Source organism: Eumetopias jubatus, unplaced genomic scaffold (assembly GCF_037043125.1).
Source record: "Eumetopias jubatus isolate StellerSeaLion01/CBP00866 unplaced genomic scaffold, mEumJub1_p1.0 scaffold_14, whole genome shotgun sequence".
Classification (NCBI taxonomy): domain Eukaryota; kingdom Metazoa; phylum Chordata; class Mammalia; order Carnivora; family Otariidae; genus Eumetopias; species Eumetopias jubatus.
The window spans coordinates 20,534,103-20,556,962 of NW_028274820.1; the positions used below are offsets into that span (position 1 = coordinate 20,534,103).

The 22,860-nt window shown below is 46.1% G+C and overlaps 1 protein-coding gene across 1 annotated transcript in view; it reads right to left on the minus strand.

Moving 5' to 3' along the window:
- The window catches only part of CDHR3 (cadherin related family member 3), a 60,976-nt gene extending 49,974 nt beyond the window's left edge, over positions 1–11,002 (minus strand). Inside the window, 2 exon segments of the mRNA XM_028120297.1 lie at positions 2,803–3,005; positions 10,957–11,002. Of these exon segments, the coding sequence (XP_027976098.1) occupies positions 2,803–3,005; positions 10,957–11,002 (249 nt within the window).
- Positions 11,003–22,860: the final 11,858 nt, after the last annotated feature.

The following is a 22,860-nucleotide window of genomic DNA, read 5'->3' on the forward strand; positions in this document are numbered from 1 at the left end:
CGCTTCCCCACCTCTAACATGCAAATAATAGCAGCACACCGCGTCGTGGTGCTGTTATGGGGATTAAATAAATGAATTCACAAAATGTTTAGGGGGATTCCTGGCATATGGTCAATGCGCCATAAATAGGAGTTGTTATCATTAGCATCATTATTATTAACCCTTCTTACTCTCCCTGGGCCCCCAGAAGTCCCAGCAGCTGTGTTTGAAAGCAGAGAGGCCTGGTCTCTGGCATGATTCAGAGGTCACCCTCAGAAAGTCTTGTACAACTGAGTCCCAAGGCCAACAGTGACTAAACCTCTGGGCCAGAGACCCAAAAACCTCGTTGCTAGCTTTCTTCTGCAGAGTGTCAAGTCGGCCCAAGGAGGAGTCAGGTTCCACCACGGGGATGGCACTGACCCGTTCTGTAGGCAGCAGAAGCAGCTCTTGTGAGCATTTTGGGTTGGACAATAGGACCTTTCTGGAGGGGATAGTTGATGCTATTGGGTGGTTTCTGGGGAGAAGCAACCAATGCTTCAGGACCCATGGCCGTGTGGCCCATCCTAGCACCGACACAGTGTCCAGGAGGGCACCAGGCCTGGGACAATACACTAAACACTGGAGCCTACCTCGGATGGGAGGTGCTAAGAAAGCCCCCATTTCTAGAGGTCAGACACAGGATGGAATTCTTCCTTGACTGTCAGCCCTGTTGGAATCACATCAAACATGGAAAGAATAGGTCTTTTCACCTGATTTGGGGGGCTCCCCAAACCAGCAACAGATGCACAGGGCAATGTGGGAGAAAGAGCCTAGGATTGGCCATCAGAAGACCTGAGTTAAGTTCTTGCTTCATCTGTTATGGCTACGTGATCTCAGACACACCAGCTAACCTTGCTGTCTCTCTGCAATCTTAGTTCGAAAATAGGAATAAAGCCTTTTCCATGGTGATAGCGTCAGTGTCAGTAGTGACAATCCAGAGGTCAGGATGTGAATGCGCAATGGGACCTCCGCACAGTTGCCATCATCATCATCGAAGGCAGTAGACTCTAGAGGCTGAGGGTGAGTGCCCTCAATGGGGAACCACCCCGATGTCTGTCAGCTGCTGAGCAGAGAGACAAACTATGGTCTGTCCATACGGTGGAATATGACTCAGCCACGAAAAGGAAGAAGTTGTTGACCCAGGCTTAAAGGAAACTAGCCAGTCACTAAAGACCACGCACAATGTGAATCCATTCATAGACGATGCCCAGGATAGGCAAATCCATTAAGGCAGAAAGGAGATAAGGGGGTGCCAGGGACTGGGGGAACTAGGGAAAGTGTCCTAAAAGTAGATAGTGGTGATGGTCTGTGAATGCAGTAAAAACCACCGAATTGTACATTTTCAATGGGTGAATTGCACGCTGTATGAATTATACCGTTCCCCAAAATAGGCAGAGGTCTGAAGTCAGACTGCCTGGGTTCCAGGTTCAGCTCAACCCCCGAAGAGCTGCGCAACCCAGGGCAAGTTATTTAACGAGTTTTGCTTCAGTTTCCTCCACCTGTGAAAAGGGGACAGTAACATAAATAAAATCACTGGATTGTTTGAATATTACAAGAGGAAATCCGTGTGAAGTGTGCCACAGTGTCCAGCATATACTCCATGCTGTACATGTGCAAGCCTTTGGCAGGGCTTCTAGGGCCAGATGAGCAGCAGCTGTGGAAGACGAGCCAGATGTCCAGGGCCAGGGAGATAGGGCAGAGAGGAGTCACAGAACCAGCCTCTGGGCCCAGGGACTCTATGCTGGATGCTGAATGTGTGCTCCGTATGCATCAAAGAGCCTGCCCCCAGGGGTGCTGAGTATACTGCCTTCCTGAGTTCTGCTACACGTCCTGGGTTCTCCAGCTCTGCTCTGGGGCCCAGACATGCACACTTTTTAAGAGCTCCCCTTGGGACTCTCACGATCAGCTGTGTTTAAGAACACCTAGTATGTACCTCAAGGAGGCAACCGAGCCTCGACGAAGCAGGCTGAGTCCACGGGGTTCCACCACATCCGCAGGACGATGACAGGCAGGACCCAAGTCAGGGCTAATGTTAATTGCCAGAGGTTCCTATGCCAGTTGAGGGAAGGGCAGGGGTGGGGAGGGTTCAGACACCTGGACCCTAAAGTCATCCCTAGAAGGGCCTCTGAAGGTACCAGTGGAAAACACGCAGGTAGGTTTGTCCTACCTAAGGAGGAGCACCAACTTTGGAAAAGACTAACATGACAAACTAGAAAAGAGAGCAGGGGTGTAATAGCTCCTGAATGTGAATGACGGGGTCTGAATTATCCAAGAGGAATCATTCATGCAGCACTGCTGGACATTCAGGCTCGTATTTTTATGAAAGGTATGTTCTTCCATATTAAATAAGTCTCCTCACAGATTTCCTCCTGGAAAATCACAGAATTCGAGAAAAGCAGAATCACCTGACACAAGTTCATCAGGGCCTGGCTTCTGAGGAGATGAATGCCCACACTATGCCACCCAAAGGATTTAGATACTGTCAACACACACCTAACACCCGATGTCATGTGAGGGTGGGTGGCAATGAGAAACAGGACTTCTATTTGTAACAATTTGAGCCTATTGCCCATTGCACTGGATTAAGTGGAGAAAGAAGGTCCAAAGTGTTTAGGGCCCTCTCGCATAGAGGGCTCTCGGATGCCCCAGGTGGGCTTTCTGGGTCTTACTAGAGGGGAGAGTGAGCCAGGGGAAGAGAAGGAAATGGTCAGCGATCTAGAATCCCATCCACCCTCATCTTCAGGACTCCTCTCTGTGGACAACTCCCAAGTGAGATGTGCTTACCTCAAAGTCAGTGTCTGACAGCCAGTTCACTTTGAAGGCATCAGTGAGGGGGCTTGTGTTGATAATCAGGGGCCACCCTGGGATCACAGGCGACAGCGAGGCTGATAAGTTCACAGAAAACTTGTGCACTGGAGTCTCAGGTGGAGAATTCTCGGCCACGGTGGTTGTAGCAGGCAAGTGGACTAGGTGTAGCATTTCTCTCCCTGCGGGTTTAACAAGGATGCAAAATGGCCTGAACAGAAAGCCTTGTGCTGGGAACAAGGACTTAACAGCTTGGTCTGTGGCTTCAACCCATAGCTCGGAGCACTGATGGAACCCGGTCACTCCCCAAGAACAAATACTCTTGCCAAGGACTGGAGATGGAAATACGAGATCTTCTGGGAGCCAAGAAAACAACCACCACCAAACAGCCATGAAATCTGCTTCTGTCATTCTGTAAATCAAGCCGCTGCTTTTCTCTTGTCTCCCTGTACCCCTTCTCTCTTCTCGCAGCCTTTGTGAAGAGCTAAGGAAAGACAGATGTGATGCCTCAGGAGGCAGACGTCCACTTTGAAGGACCACGTCCGGCCATGACATCCTGTCTTACAAGACCCGGGGAGTTTACAGGAGTTTATTTTCCTTGTCTGTGTCAGTGTTAGATTCAGAGGTCATCAAAAACTGAGCATGCATGACCGCCAAGCTCCAAAATCATGGTAGATTTCCCCGCATCCGTAAGTAATCTCAAGGACAACTGCTTGTCATTATGGGATGCTGGGGGGTGTCATGATGCCCAGGGTCCATCAGTACATCTTCATTGATAGATTAACTCCCATTTCACAGGGAAGGAAATGAGAGAGACTCGGGGAAGTCATGCGCATTTCCTCGGGCTGCAACTCAGACAGGGAGTTTGACAATTTAAGAGAGAGAATGTTTCTTCCAGGAAAGCCTTGGGACATTCTTCGGTCTCCTTGATACTCTGCACGATTTTGCCGGTACAGACGAGAGCAGCAGGTCCTGTTCTTTCATGCTTCCATAGTGATGGTTACTCTAGGGGGGGCGAAAAGTGTCCCCCCCCAAAATAAAATCCATGTTCACTCAGAACCTCAGAATGTACCTTATATGGAAACAGAGTCTTTGCAGATGAATTGGTTAAGAGGAGGTCATTGTGGATTGGGGTGGGCCCTAATCCACCAGATGGAGTCCTTCTAAGAGGACAGGGCATGGAGACACACACACAGGAGGAAGAAAGCCATGTTATGATAGAGACAGAAGTTAAACTGATGCAGCTAGAAGCCCAGGAACAGCAAGCAACCACCAAAAGCTAGGAAGTCCATGGAGAACAGATCTCCCTCAGAGTTTCTAGAAGGAACCAACCCTGTCAACACCACGACTTCAGACCCCAGATCTCCTGAACTATGAGAGAATACATTTCTGTCGCTCACAGCCATCCAGTTTGTGGTAGCTCATCTAGGAAGTCAATGCAAAGACCATTTATCCCATGTTCCAAATAAGTGCGCGATGTAAAATCCTTTCTCTCACTCACTCCCCAAAACGGGGAGGATCGGTGTTAGTGCCACTATTTTACAGATGAGGAAAGGGAGCTAAGTAATAATAGTAAGTAACAAAACCAAAATTTATACTGAAGTCCTACTTCTTAGTTGGCTTCCTGATCTTTGCCACTTTCGCCCTTGGGGGCAAGCCCCTGGGAATGGGAGGGAGGTAACTGTCCTACCAAAAGGTGTAGAACTTCTGGAGACAAACAAGCCGGGGGAAGGGCTGGCTTTTGTAAGAGAATGTTTTTATTTCAGATTTGGGGGCAGGGATGTGGAGAAGTAAATGCAAATGTAGGAAAAATTGAAATATAAACACATTGGTACAAGCTTTCATAAATCTGAAGTCATCTTATTTCAGTTAGAGACTAAAGTTCATTATGCATAAGTTATTTTTGCTCCCAGAATTTTCCAGTTTCACGGACACAGACGGAGCAAGGGCTCAGAAATAAAAAAGCAGCTGAGGTTTGGGGTGACATGGATAGGAATAGATTTTTTTTTAATCTTTTAAAATTGACTTTAATATTATAGCATTCTCGTGATAAAAACCGGGAGCCAAATAGTAAGCTATTTAGAGGCAAAAAAAAAAAAAAAAAAAAAAAAATTCTCCCAAATAGTTTTTTTAAAATGAGCAAATTAATCGGTTGCTTCTGTGCTTGGGTTTTTTTTAGGCATCATTCCCTCACTCCCTCTTTTCCCGCAACCGGAAGTCACCAGGGCCCTCACGAGCTGTTCGCCCTACTGTTTCCTCTCTGTTCAGCAAGACAGGGAGAGTCATAAGCAAAATGGAAGGTTGGTAATTTCAAGGAAACCCCCACCTTCTCTTGTCCCCCCCCACTCACCCCAGGGACTCGGGCCCCTCCAGACAAGGAGGAAGGAAGCCTCTGCTCCAATTTAAGCAAAGATAGAACTCACTGGGTTTTTCTCAAGAACCGCCTGCGGTTAGGTGGGTGCGCAGCCCAGATGAACAGACCCAAACAAGTAACCACTTGCATTCACCGAGCACCTGCTCACCAGGCCTCGAGCGGCTCCGCTGCCTGATCTCAGCCTTTCTGAACACAATCCCATGGTGGAGGTTTCACTGTCACCCCTCCACACGCCTGAGGCTGCACCCTCAGCGAGGGGCCGTGGTAGGCCTGGCTGACAGGTGGCACATACGTACTACAGACAGTCTGTCGCCACGCACACGTGATGCCTCGTGGTCATTCTACGACCCGGTACTTCTGTGTTTGACGACCCACATGGTGCTGGGGGTCTGGTAAGACACTGGCCCCTCCACCCAGATGTTAGGTCATGGTGATACAATCTTTGAGAGGCTGTTTGGGGGAACAAGAGAAGGAATCACGCCGCAGGATTAGCTTGACGTGGGCTCGGGTGTGAGAAGCTTCCCGCAGCCTCGCCCTGAACAGGCAGGTTGCCATGACCACCAACCTGGGTGTGTCTCCTTCTACGAACGGAGAAGGCTAGCCAAGCCATGCTCTTCCAACATCCCCTGCTGGGAGCTCCTCGTTTGCTCTGCTGAGAGTGTGTCCATTGATCCTGCTGCGTTCATTTTGACTTCGATAAGCCCTGGGTTCTGGAAACTAATTCTGTCCTTTGCACGGCTCCATACGTTTATAGAGCTTTTCCTCCTTATATTTATAGACCTTTTCATAGTCCTCTTTGAACGGCCGTATTTTGCATGGCAGTGAGGGAGATATGTTGAAGGCAGGAGTGGGTATATTTAGTGCCCCTCAAGCAACTTGTGTTGGGGACTGCCTGTTTCATGTATGGCTAAAAGCAGGCTGCACCCTTAGATATGTCCTTTCTGCTGGCATTCTTTTCTCTCTCTCTCTCTCTCTCTTTTTTTAAGTAGGCTCAGGGGCTTGAACTCACAACCCTGAGACCAAGACCTGAGCTGAGATCAAGAGTCGGACACTCAACAGACTGAGCCACCCGAGCAGCCCTCTGCTGACATTCTTGCTGGAGATGTTCTGCGCTTCATCCAGTGGCCTCGGTTCCCAAGGTAAGGTCACGTGCGCCAGGAGCGTGCCACTGATTCCTAAAAACTTTGTGGCAGATACTCCAGGGACACTGGTAAGAAAGGTAGTCAAGCTGGGATCTCCCGACTCTTAGTTCAACAACCAGTTCCTTCAGTTCTTCTGCTATTAAAAAGGTAGTAGTAGCAATATTAATCGCCATGGTAACAATAATAACTGGTGGCTAGGGTCCATACCCTAAATATAGAGCATTTGATAAGACATGAAATCCATCAAATGTTCAACCCACTTATTATACAGATCAGTTTAAGGGATGTGCCCAGAGGTACTCAGCTAATCAGTGGCAGAGCGAAGGTTAGAAGCTGGGAATGGCTCTAGGACACTACACGCTTGCCTTCCGAGGCCGGTCTTCCAGACTTTCTCTGGTGGTCTGGGTGCTGGAGACCGAGAAAGAGGCCTTAATGGAATTTGACTTACGCATGCATCTTAATTAAGGATCAGATTAGAATTGCTTGAAGCATACACTTTGAAAAAGGAAGAGCATGCAGAAGACTTATTACCGAGCCCACTGAAACATCTTGCTTGTGGTGGAGATCTGGATGCATGATGTGCTCGCTCGTTTCAAAATGAGCAAAATCACCACCTTGCCAGAAATGGACCAACAAAGCCTCCTCCCAGGGCCTGTGTTGGAATAATTAAGGCTTCTGCAGCCTCAGTTGTGGGGGCAGAAGCTGGCCAGCCTGGGCCTCTGACACCAAAATAGTCATGTGGTTCAGGAAGCATGGGTGCTGCCACCTTGTCCCCCCAGGGATGTAGCTGCTCTCACAGTGTGACTTCAATACACAGAGCAGTCCTCGCCCAAGACTGTCGCTCAATAAATTCCTTGTCATTCTCTCTAGTAACTACTAAAAACGGTAGTGAGAGGGATTGGTGAGTGTTGTGAAAAGAGCACGGGATTTGCAGTCAGAGCTCTTGCTTCAAGTCTGAGCTCTGTTAAGGGACCTTGGGCTGGTCAGCTTGGCCCTGTGTCAGCTCTGTCCCTCAGGGCTGTGGTGCCACACCACCAGTGGTCATTAAACAGAGTTCACTTGCTAAAGAAAGTGCCTAGGACCCGAAGGGAAAGCTTACAAATCTATGGTTTATTACAGAAAAAGGAGGTGGGTTAGCAACAACATTATAGTGTGCACCACAGCTGAAGGCTGCCTCCTAGCTTGAGGACCAGAGGGGCCAGGGGCCAGCTCCCATCATCCCCTTTTCTCCAGGGGCCATTAACAGAATACACTCGCTCAGATCAGAAACCTCTGAGGTAGCCTCGCAACCAGGCAACTCAAAATAGAGTCTCTGCTGGACATTTTTATATTTTGCTGGTCATGTAGGCACCATCTCTTTAGGTAACCAGCCTCAGCAGCAGAGCCTTCCAAGCCAGGTGCACATCATCAGTGTCACTGTTATCCACGAACAATGCTTACAGGCCCCTACAAACCACCCCGACACTCCCCGGACCCACAGCTCCAAAGCAGCACTGTTCATCAGCACACTTCTTGCCTTGACCAGAAGTCCGTTCTGGGCAGAAACTTCAGCGAAGCAATTCAGGCTCATTCTGGGCCTACTAGAATTCACTCTCATGGCACAGATACCATACACTGAACATGCATATACTCGATAAACCATAAAACATTATAGAATGTGGTTTCATTACCTGCAGTGATCATTGATGATGATCAGTGAAAACAACAACTATTTATTGGATCCCATATATATGTGTGGCATGTGGGGACCACAGAGCAATAAGAGAACCAAACCTGTGACTACAGGGCCCACATTCCCCTCAAGGACACGCGACAGACACGTAACAGATGAATTATAGAATAACTCGTGCTACCTGTTGTTAAGCACTTATTTTGTGTAGGGCACTGTAATCAAACCTTGGCATACATTCCGCATGTAGGCAAGAGGAACTCCAGGGTGTGGCAGGAAGAGCACCCGCCAGGAGTTGGGGCAATCCAGGAAGGCTCCGTGGGGGAGGTGGGGTTTGACTTGGGTGTTGAAGGATGTAGATGACTTAGAGCAAATGAGAGGAAAGAGGATACTGGAGTGTGTTACTTTGTTTGAGATTATTGGGTGATGCCCGCTTCCACTAGCCTGAAGGCAGCTCCTAGTGTGGCTGCCCACCCCTCCCCTTCGTGCCGGGTGACTCTGGTGTTGGAGAAGCTGGGATAAGAATCAGGTTCTCAGACTCACAAAAGAAGGTGAGAGGAAAACAATTTGCATCACAGCAGACCCTCAACAAACCAGGGTTTGCCCCATGGAAGCAAAAGCAGGGTACAGTGCATGGATTTTTAGAGATGGAGGGATGTGAGTGTGGCTTTGACAAGGAATTTCAAATATTTCTTGCAAACCTTTGTGATCTGTCCCTTTCACACGTCTGATGATAAACTTCCAAATGATAATGTTCAGCATGAGACACTGGGTTCTTCCTGACCTCACTCTTCCCCCAATGGCAACAAATGTCACCCCTTAACTCAAATTATTGTGGTCTGAAAAGCCTATAATTCTGGGAAAATCTCAAATGTTTACTGCAAGGGAGAGTCTGAACTGCTCAAGACCTGGCCTCACATTCCCAGCTCCTCTTGCCCTCTGCCAGGCAGAAGACCCCAAGATTAAAGAGTGTTCAGTATTAGGAAACCCAGTCATTTATTTTTTTTTTTAAGATTTTTTTTTTTATTTGACAGAGAGAGACACAGCAAGAGTGGGAGAGGGAGAAGCAGGCTTCCCGCCGAGCAGGGAGCCCGATGTGGGGCTCGATCCCAGGACCCTGGGATCATGACCTGAGCCAAAGGCAGACGCTTAACCGACTGAGCCACCCAGGTGCCCCTCCAGTCATTTATTTATGTTATTAACAGATCAAAGGGGAAAATTAAGTGGTTATTTCCATAAAACTGGAAAAAAACATTTGATTTAAAAATCCACTGTGAGGGGCGCCTGGGTGGCTCAGTCGTTAAGCGTCTGCCTTCGGCTCAGGTCATGACCCCAAGGTCCTGGGATCGAGTCCCGCGTCGGGCTCCCTGCTCGGCGGGAAGCCTGCTTCTCCCTCTCCCACTCCCCCTGCTTGTGTTCCCTCTCTCGCTGTGTCTCTCACTGTCAAATAAATTTTAAAAATCTTTAAAAATAAAAAATAAAATAAAAATAAAAATCCACTGTGATTCAGAAATAAATCCCTGAAAAAAAATAAAAGTTATCTCCTTAACATGTAAAACATTCCTGTTTCACACCAAAAGTTAACATCATGCTTAATGGGGAATAAGACAAGAGTGTACATTCTTTATCATTGTTCAAAAATAGCCTGAAGGTATGGGCCTGGTAATTAGATAAGAGAAAGAAATGCAAGATAGAAAAATAGGCAAGGAAAAGTATAAATGTTGATTATTTTCAAAAGTGGAAAATGCGGGGCGCCTGGGTGGCTCAGTCGTTGGGTGTCTGCCTTCTGCTCAGGTCATGACCCCAGGGTCCTGGGATCGAGCCCCACATCGGACTCCCTGCTCTGCGGGAAGCCTGCTTCTCCCTCTCCCACTCTCCCTGCTTGTGTTCCCTCTCTCGCTGTGTCTCTCTCTCTGTCAAGTAAATAAATAAAAAAATCTTAAAAAAAAAAGTGGAAAATGCATGAGAGTCACCTGGAAAACCATGACAAATAATAAGATATGTCATTAGTAGACTTCCATCCATTGTATGACAATCAATTAAAACAGACAAGGGAAGAAGAGATGCTATTCACAAATAAGGAAAAAGAAAAGGTGAAAAAAAGAACTAGAAATAAACGTAATTGGAACGTGCAAGAGCTCTGTGAAGGAAATCCTAAAATACTCCGGAGGAAAACAAAGACTTGAACAAGTATCTAGAACTGTTGAACAGGAGGCTCAATGTCCTATGTAATAATCACTAACATTTATTAAGCATTTACCATGTACCACATACTCCTACAAGTGTGTTACTATATAACTCATCAAATATGTAAATTATCCCTAAATTAATCTGCAAATTTAACATGATTGAATTCCCTACCTTATGCATATACTACCTATTCAAAAATAAGATTGAATTAAAAAAGCGCAATTTCCATAAGCTGACAACATTAAAAGGATCACCCGAGATTCTTCAAGCTCTTGAGTAAGGAAGAGGGAGTACAAGATGCACCAGGTTGAATCTTTGGTTCTTCTAACAGAAGGTGTTTTCTTTGCTCAAGAGTAAGACAAAGCCCCTTGATACCTTGGTTTTCCCATAGGATGACTTGCCAACTTCTGGTTGCCCCTAGAAGGCTCCAGAGAAAAGCCAGAATCTCCACAAAGACTGACTTGACATATACACAAAGCTCTGCTGTGAAACTCATTTTCCCAGCCTTACATCTTGGAAGGACTTCTGGCACAGGCCAGTTAGCAAGGAGAGAAATTGAAGTCCGCACAGAGACCAGAGACTAGACTGTAGCTTCGTTTGCCGCCCCTCTTCTTCAGGGCACCCTGCCCAGCCTCCGAGGGCTCCCTGTTGCTGCATCATCTTATTTACCAGTGCTGATAAGTCCACGGTTGAAGACCTCCCAGATGGGATTTCCTCTTTAGGGACATTACCATGAAGTGGCAACATGGCATCCCTACCTGACATGGCACCAAGGAGAACCAGGAGGAAAACTGCTCCCTGCATCTTGGAGAGTTCACCTCTGTACATATTTCCAGCGTATTACCCAGTAGCTGAGTCCCGCCCGACACCTGGAGTTTATTCCAGTTGCCACTCATCTTCTGCTCCTGGTTTGGTTGCCATGTGAGAAATCAAACAGAGGCTTTGCTGGTAACTCAGGGAGACTCCAAACACCACAGGACTATTTGTTCTTTGATTACCTGCTTCTGTGACCTCATGGTACCCAAGAGGCCAACCAGCCAGCCCTGGTAAGCTCACAGAGTCCATCTTAGAGGTCTGCAAGAGCAAAGAAAGCAGAGGCCTGGAGACGGTGGTAAAAGCTGGACATAAGCATCGACATCCATGATGGTCTCCACCGCCGTGGAGCCAGGCATCTCGTCATTCCCAGAGGCAGGGGTGGGAGGGGTGGGAATTTTTCTGCTGCCCTGAATTGAGGAGCAGGGCTCAGAGTTGGGATCAGACCCCTCCACAAGGCAGACTGGCTGTGATAGACCCTGCCATCAGCACCAGCCCTCTAGCCTTCAGTGAAGTCTGTGGAGGAAGATGAGTGGGGTAGTGAGGCCTCCACCCACCGGGCAGTGATGTGGCCCCAGGCCGGACTGGAAGGCCTGGTGAGTGAAACACGGCTGGGCTGGGGTCCAGCCTCCACTCAGAGAAGAGCAATGGCGGCTCAGAGGGAGGGTATGGCTGGAAGGCCCGACTCCTCAACGTGGTGCTGTAGAACAGTAGCTGACACAGTGGAAGGCAGCCAGACTTGGACCCTCCCTCCTGCTCCTCACACGTGAGAAATGCCCACTGCTGGAGGGGGGCCCAGGAGCCCACAGCTGGTAGCAGGAGTGGGGGCGCCCCTCCAGTGAACCAGCATTTGGCTCCTCAGAGGTCACCACTGGCCAGTTAGTCGGTCTGAGCCAGAGGAAGGCCCATCAAGAGAGACAGCAATGAAGGCCCACTAGGTAGACACACCAGTCGCTTCCCCTCTGCCTCCCCGTTCTTCTGCCCCCACACAAAGGCAAGAGGCCTGACTACACCCCACGTCCAGGTCCCAGGCTCTCGGAGTCCCAGTTCCCGCTGCACCAGCCTTGAAATGAGACTTCAGTCCAGTGTGAGATGGAAATAAGAGCGTGATGGACTATGAAGAGTTAGAAGCGCCCTGGAAGCAAGATCTTAAGGGAGATTTCATGGAGGCCAACAGACCATCTCAGTTCACCTGCCCCTGACCTGAGACTGCTAAATAAGCTGGTGCAGCCCCTCCCGGGCACAAGGAGGGGTTGTGGGACTCAGAGGGTTGAGTGGCCTGCCCCCGGTCCAGCTGGCACCCGCATCTCCTGCGTCCCCAACCGAGGGCAGCAAGGCTGGCCTCCTTCCTCATCACCGCATCCAAACCTGCGTCAAGCCCCTTCCAGCCCCCACAGTGCCACCTGCAGCCCCCTTTCCCAATTTTGCGGCCACCAGTCCGGCTTAAGGTCCTGACCTCTGACCAGGACGATCTCAGTAGCATCTGGGGCGTCCTACAGGAAACCCTCAGGTTCGTTTCCCACAAGTACAATTTTGGTCACTCACTCTCCTACTTAAAATAACAAGCAACCTTTCCCTTAGGAAAAGATGACTTCCTGGGTAAGGCAAGAAGATTCAAACGTCAGCCTGTAAGTTTCTGTCTGAAATAGGTAGATGGCAAAAAAAAACTTCTCAGTTTTGCTATGTGACCTTAGGCAAATTACCTAACCTTCCAGAATCTCAGTTCCACGTCTAGACAGAGGATAGACAGAGAGGATAATGCCTGTTGTGCAGTATTCTTGCAAGCAGCACATGAGATAATGAAGGGAAAGAAACTGGCCCTCGGATGTGCTCCAGGGATACTATTTTTTCCTAATAGGACATCTCTAGGACCACGGCAAAGGTGAAAAGCTGGTAGGTACCCCATAAACGTGGGCTGAAAACATAAGAATAAATAGTTGCCAAGTTACCAATTCTCACCTCTCAGTTTTTCCTGTCATATTAGTTACTGTAAATAATCCATTTCATTATGCATAATTAAAGTTGAAGTGATGGCTCCGATTAAGTTATGGAAAACGTCAGAATAATTAAGCCTTTGAATTAAAGAAACTCACATCTGTTTAATTTTCAGCCTGACTGCACAGCCGTTCTTCATACTGCTGTTTTCACCAGGATATGGAGAACCTCCACTTAACTTCCCCCTTTCTGGTCCCGGGATCGTAAGGGTCACATTTTGGAATTTGTTGCGGGTTTGTTCTCCTGTAATTACAACTTCTGTTTTTAGCGCTGAGGTTGTTCCGGCCATCATGATGTTCTGTGGTCCTTGCATCGGCTCCCGTCTTCTTCTCGAAGCATGTGGTCCTGGCACCAGGGACCCAGCTGGACCAGAGTCACGTGGAGGCAGGACCCTGAGTCCCCTTGCTCTCCTGTCCCCGACTGAGGGCAGGCTGAGTCCTCCTGGTCCCACCAGAGTGGCAGCCAGGTGAGATGAAAGAGAGGGATTTGAAGGGGGCTGGAACGTTTAGGGCATGCACCCCTCCAGCTCCCCAGAAAGACCTGGGGAGCCTTCTCCCACATCGTGTCTGGCCCAGCAGTGGTTCAGGTCCTTCAAGTATTTAAAGCAACTTTTCTGGGATCCAACTACTGCAAGCCTCTAACTGGCCAGCAAGGAAGTTATGCTCTCAAGATTTGTTGACTTAGAATTTGGAACATGCTTACCTACAGATTAATTGTTCACAGCCCGGAAACCCTTGCATAAGCTATGAAGTCCTGGAAACATTATAGACTTGAGATGTGGAGAAGCACCGCTGGGGGTTTTAAACGTTGAGCTCCCTCAGCAGTTCCACGGGCACTGGGGGCCGGCCAGGGACCCCAGTCACCTTTATATCACTGGGCAGGTTCTGTCCACGACTCTCATTCATCCAGTCCTGGACTATGGGCTTCCGGGATCCAAACTCGGGGACACGGCAGCCAGGCTCCACCGTCCCAGCACCTCTGCATGGCGGGACCCCCTTAGGAAGAGAGCCTTCGAGGCCAACCCCACACCCCCAGTGACGGTGGCCATGCTGATGGCCTGCAGCTCCTTGTAGAAGTGGGCACCCACCGGCCTTCCCAGGTCTTCCTTGTGGGCCGGAATACCAGCAGGCACACCTCTTTCAAACCACACTCCCTCAATTCTCTCACTGTCAGTGTCCAGCCAGTCTCAACAAGCTTTTCCAGGCCAGAGAAGCTCTTCTACTTCCTTGCTTCCCAACTGCTTTGCATGTCACCCCGTGCCAGACGCGTAGTCAGAAAAGTTGTGACATTCCCGAAATGGCTTTATACTCCCTTGCCCTGTGCCATCCTCTCCTCTCCCCAAACACCTGTCTAGGGAGAGCCCCTCAGCTTTTGGGGAAGGAAAGAAAGAGGTGCTACGGCCCTCCTCACGTCCAGAAGCCCAGCAGCACTCACTCCTGGCCCAGAACGGCATGGGAGGGGCTCCTCGGAGGCAGAGGCCCTGTAGAAGCGGAAGAAGAATTTCCCTCTACTCTTCTGAGCTCTTGGCTGAGACCCCGATAATAAAAGACAGATTGACAAGAGAAAAACAGACAGAAGTTTATTAATGTGTATACTTCGTGGATACATGGGAGATAACTGGGGAAAAAATGGATAACTCCCCGGGGGGGGGCTCAGAATTCAGGATTAAATACCATTTTAATAAGAAAAGGGGAAGGGAGATGTTCATGATCTTAGGGGAAGGAAATTGATTTTTCAGCAAGATGAATGGGCCCTTAAAAGAACAGATGAGAGGTATGATAGTTTGTGACCTACTTTGTCTGGTGTGGGGTTGACTTCTAGACTCCTCTCCCGTGATAAGAGTCAATCTTCCATTGTCGATGGAACTCCTAGGGAGAGGATTTATGACAACTGAGTTTCTTTGCAGGATCTGTCTTCAGGCAGATGAGGAGAATTCAAAGAAAGCCTTTCCCTGTATTTGAGGTTTTTCAAGCTCAGCTCAAAATGATCAGTATGCCAGAGCAGCATTTCCTGGGGTGGAGTCATATTTTAGGGTGACAGAGTCTGTCACCCTGCAGCCCTCAGGACCCACTGGTAGGGCCCCTGCCCTGGCTCCAGGGGTGGAAGAGTGAATGAGCTTGACCTCCCTTAGATTAGCCCTACCTGGCTCCGAGGGACAGAACACTGGTCAGCGTGGGCTGGGCGCAGCTCTCACCTCCAGGAAACTCCAGGTCATTTTTATTTTCTATAACAGCATTACTGAGATGTAATTCACATACCATCCAGGGCACCCATTTAATCTGTGCAATTCGGTGGTTTTTAAGTATATTCACAGAGTGGTGCAACCATTGCCATAATGAATTTGAGGACACTTCGAACACCCCACGCCCCTTAGCACGCACTCTCCACGTTTCACCAGCTTCCTTCCACCACTCCAGCAACCAGTCATCACGTTCCGCCTCTATAGACTTTCCCATTCTGGATGTTTCATTTTAATGGAATCATATGATACGTGGCCTTTCGGACAGACTTCTTTCACTTTGCAAAATGTTTTCAAGACTCATCCCTGTTGTAGCGTGAATCTTTACTTCGTTTCTTACGATTGCTGAATCGTATTCCACGGTACGGCTGTCCCACCTTTAATTTGTCCATTCATCAGCGATCAACATTTGGGGGTTTTTTCCCTACTTTTTGGCTATGGTGAATCATGCTATGAGCATTCCTGTCTAAATTTTTGCAGGGACATATGTTCTCATTTCTCTTCGATATATACCCAGGAGTATAATTGGTGGGTCATATGGTAACTGACGGATCACTCTCTGTTTTTTTTCTTCCTGTGGTTGGTTTTTACATGTTTATAGGGGGTCTCTTCCCTGTCCACAGGGGGAGGTGTTCATAGTTTCTCCATCCGCTCCAAGCTTGGACGCGGGGGATCCTAGGGTGGCTGGCATGTGGGGCACATTCCCCTCATCTCAGAAGGGCCCTGGGTGGTTCGGTCGATCATGATGGCATGATCAGTGTGGGGGCTGAGAAGGGGCAGAATTACAGCAAGGGCCCCGATGGTGAAGGACATGACCAGCACAGGCCGGCTATTCTTAAGGAAGACCGCGCATCTAGTGGCCATCTTGGTCTTGGCGGCGGCCAGATCATTCTTGTGGGCAAGTATCTAATTTTACCTTGAAGTCACTCCTTCTCCGGGGTCCTTTGTTGGCCTTCCTAGAGCCCTTTTCTGAAGCTGGGGTCTTCCTCCTACTTAACTTCTCTGCCACCTTGCTTGAGCATTACTCCAGTGCTCACTTCTTCCCCTCCTCCTTCTAGGTGGCATCCCTGTATTCATTCAGCAAATACTGGGTGACACAGCCTGTTGGGCAAGCTAAGATTACAGCACAGAATAAAACAGACCAAAATCCCTGTACATAAGGAACTGACACTCCAGAAGCACCACTCCTTCCATCCATCCAATCAGCCACCACTCCTCTCTAAGCCTACTATGCGCCAGGCACTGTGCTGGGTGCTAGGACTGCAAGGTCTGATATGACATGGTTCTCCCAACAAGATGCTTAAACCTAGCCCAGAGACAAACCGGTAAGCCCCCCATCACCATCTGGTGGACCACGTACTATGCTGGAGGCATGTACAGGGCCACGGAGGCGTGGCCGCATGGGAGAAGTAGAACCAGATTCAGAATGGGAGCGAGGCTGCGACAGAAGTGTTCTGAGAGCTGGAGTGAACTGGAGAAGTGAGGGGAAAGGCCGTTCCAGGCAAAGGGCGTAAATGGCGTAGAGATATGAAATAGCATGACTCCCCCCATGAGAGTGTGCTAGCTCCCAGGAGGAGGTCAATTTTCAAGAAGGAAAAATTATCTTTTCGGACAGGTAATATACGCATGCAGTACCAAACTCCAAGTGCTCAAAAGAGTAATGAATGAAAAGTCAATCTTCCTGACCACCCTGTTCCCCAGAAACTGTTTCCTTCCTCGGAGGCAATCATTATTGTCAGAGTCTTGTGATCCTTCTAGAGACAGTATGTGCATATGCAAACATATACTCATCTACATAATCTTTGTACAAGTGAAAGCATATTATATAATCTGGATTTTGCCTACTTTTTTTGTCTTACTGTATCTTAGAAATTCTAACATATCAATGCAAGTAGAGAAGCCTCATTCTTTTTAATAAGGGCATACTAGTCCATTGTACGGATCTGCCATATATTATTTATCCAGTCCCTTTTGATGGGTATTTACTTTGTTTCCAATCCTCTTCTACTACAAATCATGCTGCAATAAAAATCCTTGAACCTACCTAATAGCACACCTGTGAGACTATACCAGTGGATTAAATTCCAAAAAATAGAATTGCTGAATTGAAGGAAATATGGTTTTTACCTTTTGATAGATGTTACCAAAATATTCCTCCAAAACCTTGTTTCATTTTGTGCTCCTACCAACATGGGACAGTGTGGGAGAGTCCCCCAAGCCCTTGCCAACACAGTGTTATCAGACATTTTCCTTTTTGCCAATCTGTTGAGTAGAAAAACTGTCTCATTTCAATTTGTATTTCCATTCTCATGAGTGAAGCTAAACATCTTTTTCTAATATTTAAGGATCAGTAGTGTTCCCTTTTCTGTGAATTACTTGTTCACTTCTACCACTTTTCTATTGGGTTGTTGCTATATTTCCTTCTGGCTTTTAGAAAGTCTTAATAGGTTAAAGAAATTAACACTTTGTAATATGCATCACAAATATTTTCCCAGATTACCATTTTATTTTTGACTTTGTTTATAGGAATTCCTGTCATGTAAAATTTTCAGGTTTTTACATAGTCAAATTTACCATCTTGTGTTCTGTGGCTTCTAGGTATTGTAGTATTAGGAGCCAGGGCCTTGGGGAGTGATTAGGTCATGAGGGTAGGGCCCTACATGCAAGGAATTAGTGCCCTTATGAAAGACACTCCACAGAGGCTCCAGAAAGCTATCTTTCCTTTCCACCAAGTGAGGGTACAATAAGAAGAGGCTTTCACCCAACATGTTGGCACCCTGATCTCAGACCGGCATCCAGAACTGTGAGAAGTAAATTTTTGTTGTTTAAAAGCCCCGCAATCTGTGGTATTTTTTGTTATAGCAGCCTGCATGGACTAAAACATACTTTTATCATTTTATGTTTAAATGCAGGCCTCTGCTTTCTTTGGAAGAGTTCCTTCAGGTGTGAGGTAGGATCCAGACGGATCTTCTCTTTCCGGCAGCTGCCTCAGAGGTCTCTTTAAGCAGCTCAGCCAGAACCCTCCTGATCTGCTGAAAGACTTGGGGAAACCGGGATGCTTTTTTTCTTCAGATCCAAAGAGGGGCTATGCTTAGGATAGAACTATTTAGCTGAGGAAATGTGCCTCTAGCCTGCTCCACACTGCACCTGGAAGAGAAGAAGGGGAGAGATTCATCCAGCCCAGAATGGGCCAATCTCGAAAGAGCTGGGACTTTATCCCTGCAAGAAAGAATCAAGCCACGGCTTGCTTTTCTTGGCCTCTGTCCCCCTCATTTGCATGAGTGTGGGTGACTGGAAGCTCTGGGCACCTTAGCTTTGTACATAGTAATCCTATCCTATGCAAAGCCCTGGGCTGAATAGATGGGGAACTGGGCCACCAGTGTCCGTAACTCTCCCTTGAGCACTGGAGTGAGTCTGAATCTTCAGGCTGAGGTGCTCAGTGTTTTCTGGCCCTCTCTCTACCTTTGCCTCATCAGGAAGTTAGGTCCTACCTCCATTCACCTGCCCACAGGCCACAAGAACAGAGAGAGCCTGACCTCCGGGAGGAGCCACGGCCCTCAAGTTAGGATTCCAGCCATGAGCCCCTTCACAACCGGAATGGCTGAAAATAGCAAGTGTTGGCGTGGATGTGGGGAAACTAGAATGCTCATACACCGCTGGTGGGAATATAGAATGTTCGACCACTTTGGAAAAGATTTCAGCAGTTTCTTAAAAATAAACTTACTATCCAAATGTTCATCAACTGGTAAGTGAATAAACAAATGTAGTATGCACATGCGACGGAAGATTATTTGGCCATAGAAACACCAAAAGTGAATCCTAAGGTAAACTATGGACTTTGGGTGATCATGCTGGGTCAGTGTGGGCTCGTGAATTATATCAAATGTGCCAGTCTGGTGAGAAATGGTGATAATGGGGGGCTGTTCATGTGTGGGGCTGGAGGGCATATGGGAAATCTCTGTACCTTCCTTTCAATTTTGCTGTGAACCCAAAATTGCTCTAAAAAATAAGTCTTAAGGGGCTCAGTCAGTTAAGTGTCCAACTCTTGATATCGGTTCAGGTCTTGATCTCGTGGTTGTGAGTTCAAGCCCCGTGTTGGGCTCCATGCTGGGCATGGAGCCTACTTAAAAATAAATAAATAAATAAATAAATAAATTAATTAATTAATTAATTAAAGTTAAAAATAAGTCTAAGAATGAAAATACATGCTATAACATGAATGAAGAAATGAAAACATTGTGGTCAGTGAAATAAGCCAGTTACACAATATCACATATTATACAACTGCATTCATATGAAAGTCTAGAATAAGGAAATCTTTAGAGATGGAAAGGAGACGAGTGGTTGCTTAGGGCTGGCAATATAGGGATTGAGGGGATGGACAGATAACAGCCCAGAGGGCTTCTTTTTGAGGAGGTGAATATGTTCTAAGATTGATTGTGATGATGGTTGCATAACTCTGTGAATACACTAAAAGCCACTGAATTATACACTTTAAATGGTCAAATGGTATGGTATGTGAATTATATCTTAATAAAGCTGTTAAAAAAAAATAAACCCATTACACAATGCAGCCATTCCATTTCTAGGTATTTACCCAAAGGAAATGAGAACGTATGTCCACACGAAGACTTACACATAAATGCACATAGCAACTTTATTCATAGCAATCACAAGCTAGAAACAACCCAAATGTTCATTAACTGGCAAACGCATCAACAATTGTGGTACATCACCATTCCACGAACAGAATACAGCTCAGGGGAAAAAAAAAAAAGAATGAATTACTGATACATTCAACATGGATACATCTCAAAATCATGCTCAGCAAAAGAAGTGAGACACAGAAGAGTATGTACTGTTTGATTTCATTTATATAAAATTCTAGAAAATGCAAACCAATCTACAGTGACAAAAGACAGATCAATGATCCCACAGGACTGGAGGTGAAAGGAGGGTTAAACTGCAAAGGGGCAGGAACGCTCACCTGGAGGTAATAAAAATGTTCTGTATCTTGATTGTGGTGGTGCTTTCATGGGCATATACAGTTGTCAAAACTCATCAAGTTGTACACTTTGAATGCACACAGTTTGCATATACTACATAAGTATATTTACATAAATATACCCAAACAAACATTTTAAGAGTGCATTGTAAACTGTAAAGCATAGGATGTTTATTTACCAGGGGCACTATGAATACCCAGGGACCTTTGCGAAAGTCAACTACTTCCCGCCCCATAATCACTTGACCTGTAAAATTAAGTGGTGGGACTAGGTCATTTCAAATATTCTCTCAAACTTACCTATCAGCCCCTCTGTGAGCATTTATTAAATACCTACTATGTGTAGGGCCCTGTGCTAATTAGGGGAAGTGCATGAATGAAAAAGCCCTTACGAAGGTAACAAACTAGCTCAAAAGCTGATATTTTGCTATTTGAGGAAGGAAACAAAATATGTTTTCATGAGTATTTTTCTGGTATGTTTTGTTTTTTTTTTAAGATTTTATTTATTTATTTGACAGAGAGAGAGAGAGCACAAGCAGGGGGAGCAGCAGGAAGAAGCAGGCTCCCCAGTGAGCAGAGAGCCTGATGCGGGGCTCGGTCACAGGACCCCGGGATCATGACCTGAGCCGAAGGCAGACGCTTAACCAACTGAGCCACCAGGTGCCCCTGGTATGTCTTTTCCTATCTCTTATTCCCAAACTTTCTGTGTAAATTTTAGACATGATTCTTTTTTTTTTAAAGATTTTATTTTTTTAAGTAATCCCTACATGCAATGTAGGGCTCAAACCCACAATCTTTAAATCAAGTCACATGTTCCACTGACTGAGCCAGCCAAGCGCCCCTCGATATGAGTCTTGATTAGTAAGTTATATCTTGTTTTTAAAAATTCAACTTAAAATCCGTTTCTTCTAATGACTAATTTCATTTACGTTTATTGTGATTAATTAGGACCATTTTCATTCCTGCTCTTCTTTTTATTATTAATCAAATTTTTCCGGTTTTTTTTTTCACTTTTTCTGACAGATCTCTTTTCCTCCCCTCCACCCCATTAACTTGGAAGACATACATTCTATTTCCATTACTTGTGTGATTTGCCTTACTTTAATAGAACACAACTATATTTTTCCACAAAAATGCTAACGATCATTATTATTCTTATCTTCCTCCTCTCAGAACAAAGACCTTAGCTACTTTTTAGCTCTTCTCTAAAACTTCCTCTCCCATCTTGTCTATTTTCTATGTTATTTAAAGTTTGGGGCCCTGGGTGGCTCAGTCATTAAGCATCTGCCTTTGGCTCAGGTCATGATCCCAGGGTCCTGGGATCGAGCCCCGCATCAGGCTCCCTGCTCAGCAGGAAGCCTGCTTCTCCCTCTCCCACTGCCCCTGCTTGTGTTCCTTTTCTCACCATGTCTTTCTCTGTCAAATAAATAAATAAAATTTTTAAAAAATAAATAAATAAAGTTGTTTCTCCTTGTTTCTAAATGTTTTTTGACCATCAATATTGTCAGTATTTACATTTACCAATATAATTTGCAGATTCCTTTGCACATTTTTGCTTCTTGCATCTCAATGCTTTTTTTCTAGATTCACTTTTCTGCTTACTTAATTCTTTAGCAGTTTTTTTCTGCCTGACTCGGTAAGCAATAAGTACTCTGTATGTCTGGAAATTGTGTTTATTTCTTTCTCACTTGTAAATAATAGTTTAGGTGGGTATAGAAGTCTAGCTTGACAGTTACTCTTCCAAGGAGAGGTCCTTGAGGTTTCTCCCCTGTCTTCTGTCATCAGCTCCTACCCATACTAGGTTGGTGTTAACCTGATGGTGTTCTGGGCTTTGTATTGAGGAATCTGTCTGTTCTTTCCAGTGACTTCTACGGTTTCAATGTTACCTTCAATGACTTGCAATTACAAAATTCTAATTTTGTTGTGAGACTAGAAGCTTAGATGTTCTTGAAGACGCATTATCACTTCCTGGTTTTGAAAACCTAACAGGTTAATAACTGTTTTGAAAGCTCAAATGGTCTACTGTCAAGTGAAAAACATATTCATTGAGTCAGATAGTATTATTATTAAAGAGTTTCTCATTATGTTCTCTTTTCAAAACCACTTAAATAGATCTGATAGAAGTGGCTATAAATCAGGACTCCTGCTTAATGTCAGGTACTCTTACTATATATGAAACCCAAGTTTAAAATAACACAATTTGCAAATAGCATATGAAAATCATTGTTTCATGGTCATTTTGTATAGGTATGTCTCATTAAAAACCTGATCTCCAAAGGAAAAAGAATATCTGAATTTTCAAAATAGATAAATAATATTAAGGGTTCTTACAAGACAAACTTAGAGTTGTATTGGTCCGGTTTGGTTTGGTTTTGCTTAACTTTGAGGACTTATTAGGATTTTCTACCTTTTTAAAAACATTAGTGTGCTTTCTTTGTGCAGTCTAAATATGTTAATTTATAAAAATTTAGCTTAATATGCATCTTTTCAGAAACATATTATCCCTCACTATGAGATTCTTTTGTTTGTGTATGTATGTAGTACATGTGAGTGATTGTGTTTGTGTGGTGGATAAACACACATTCAAAAATAAGTTCCATGGGGCGCCTG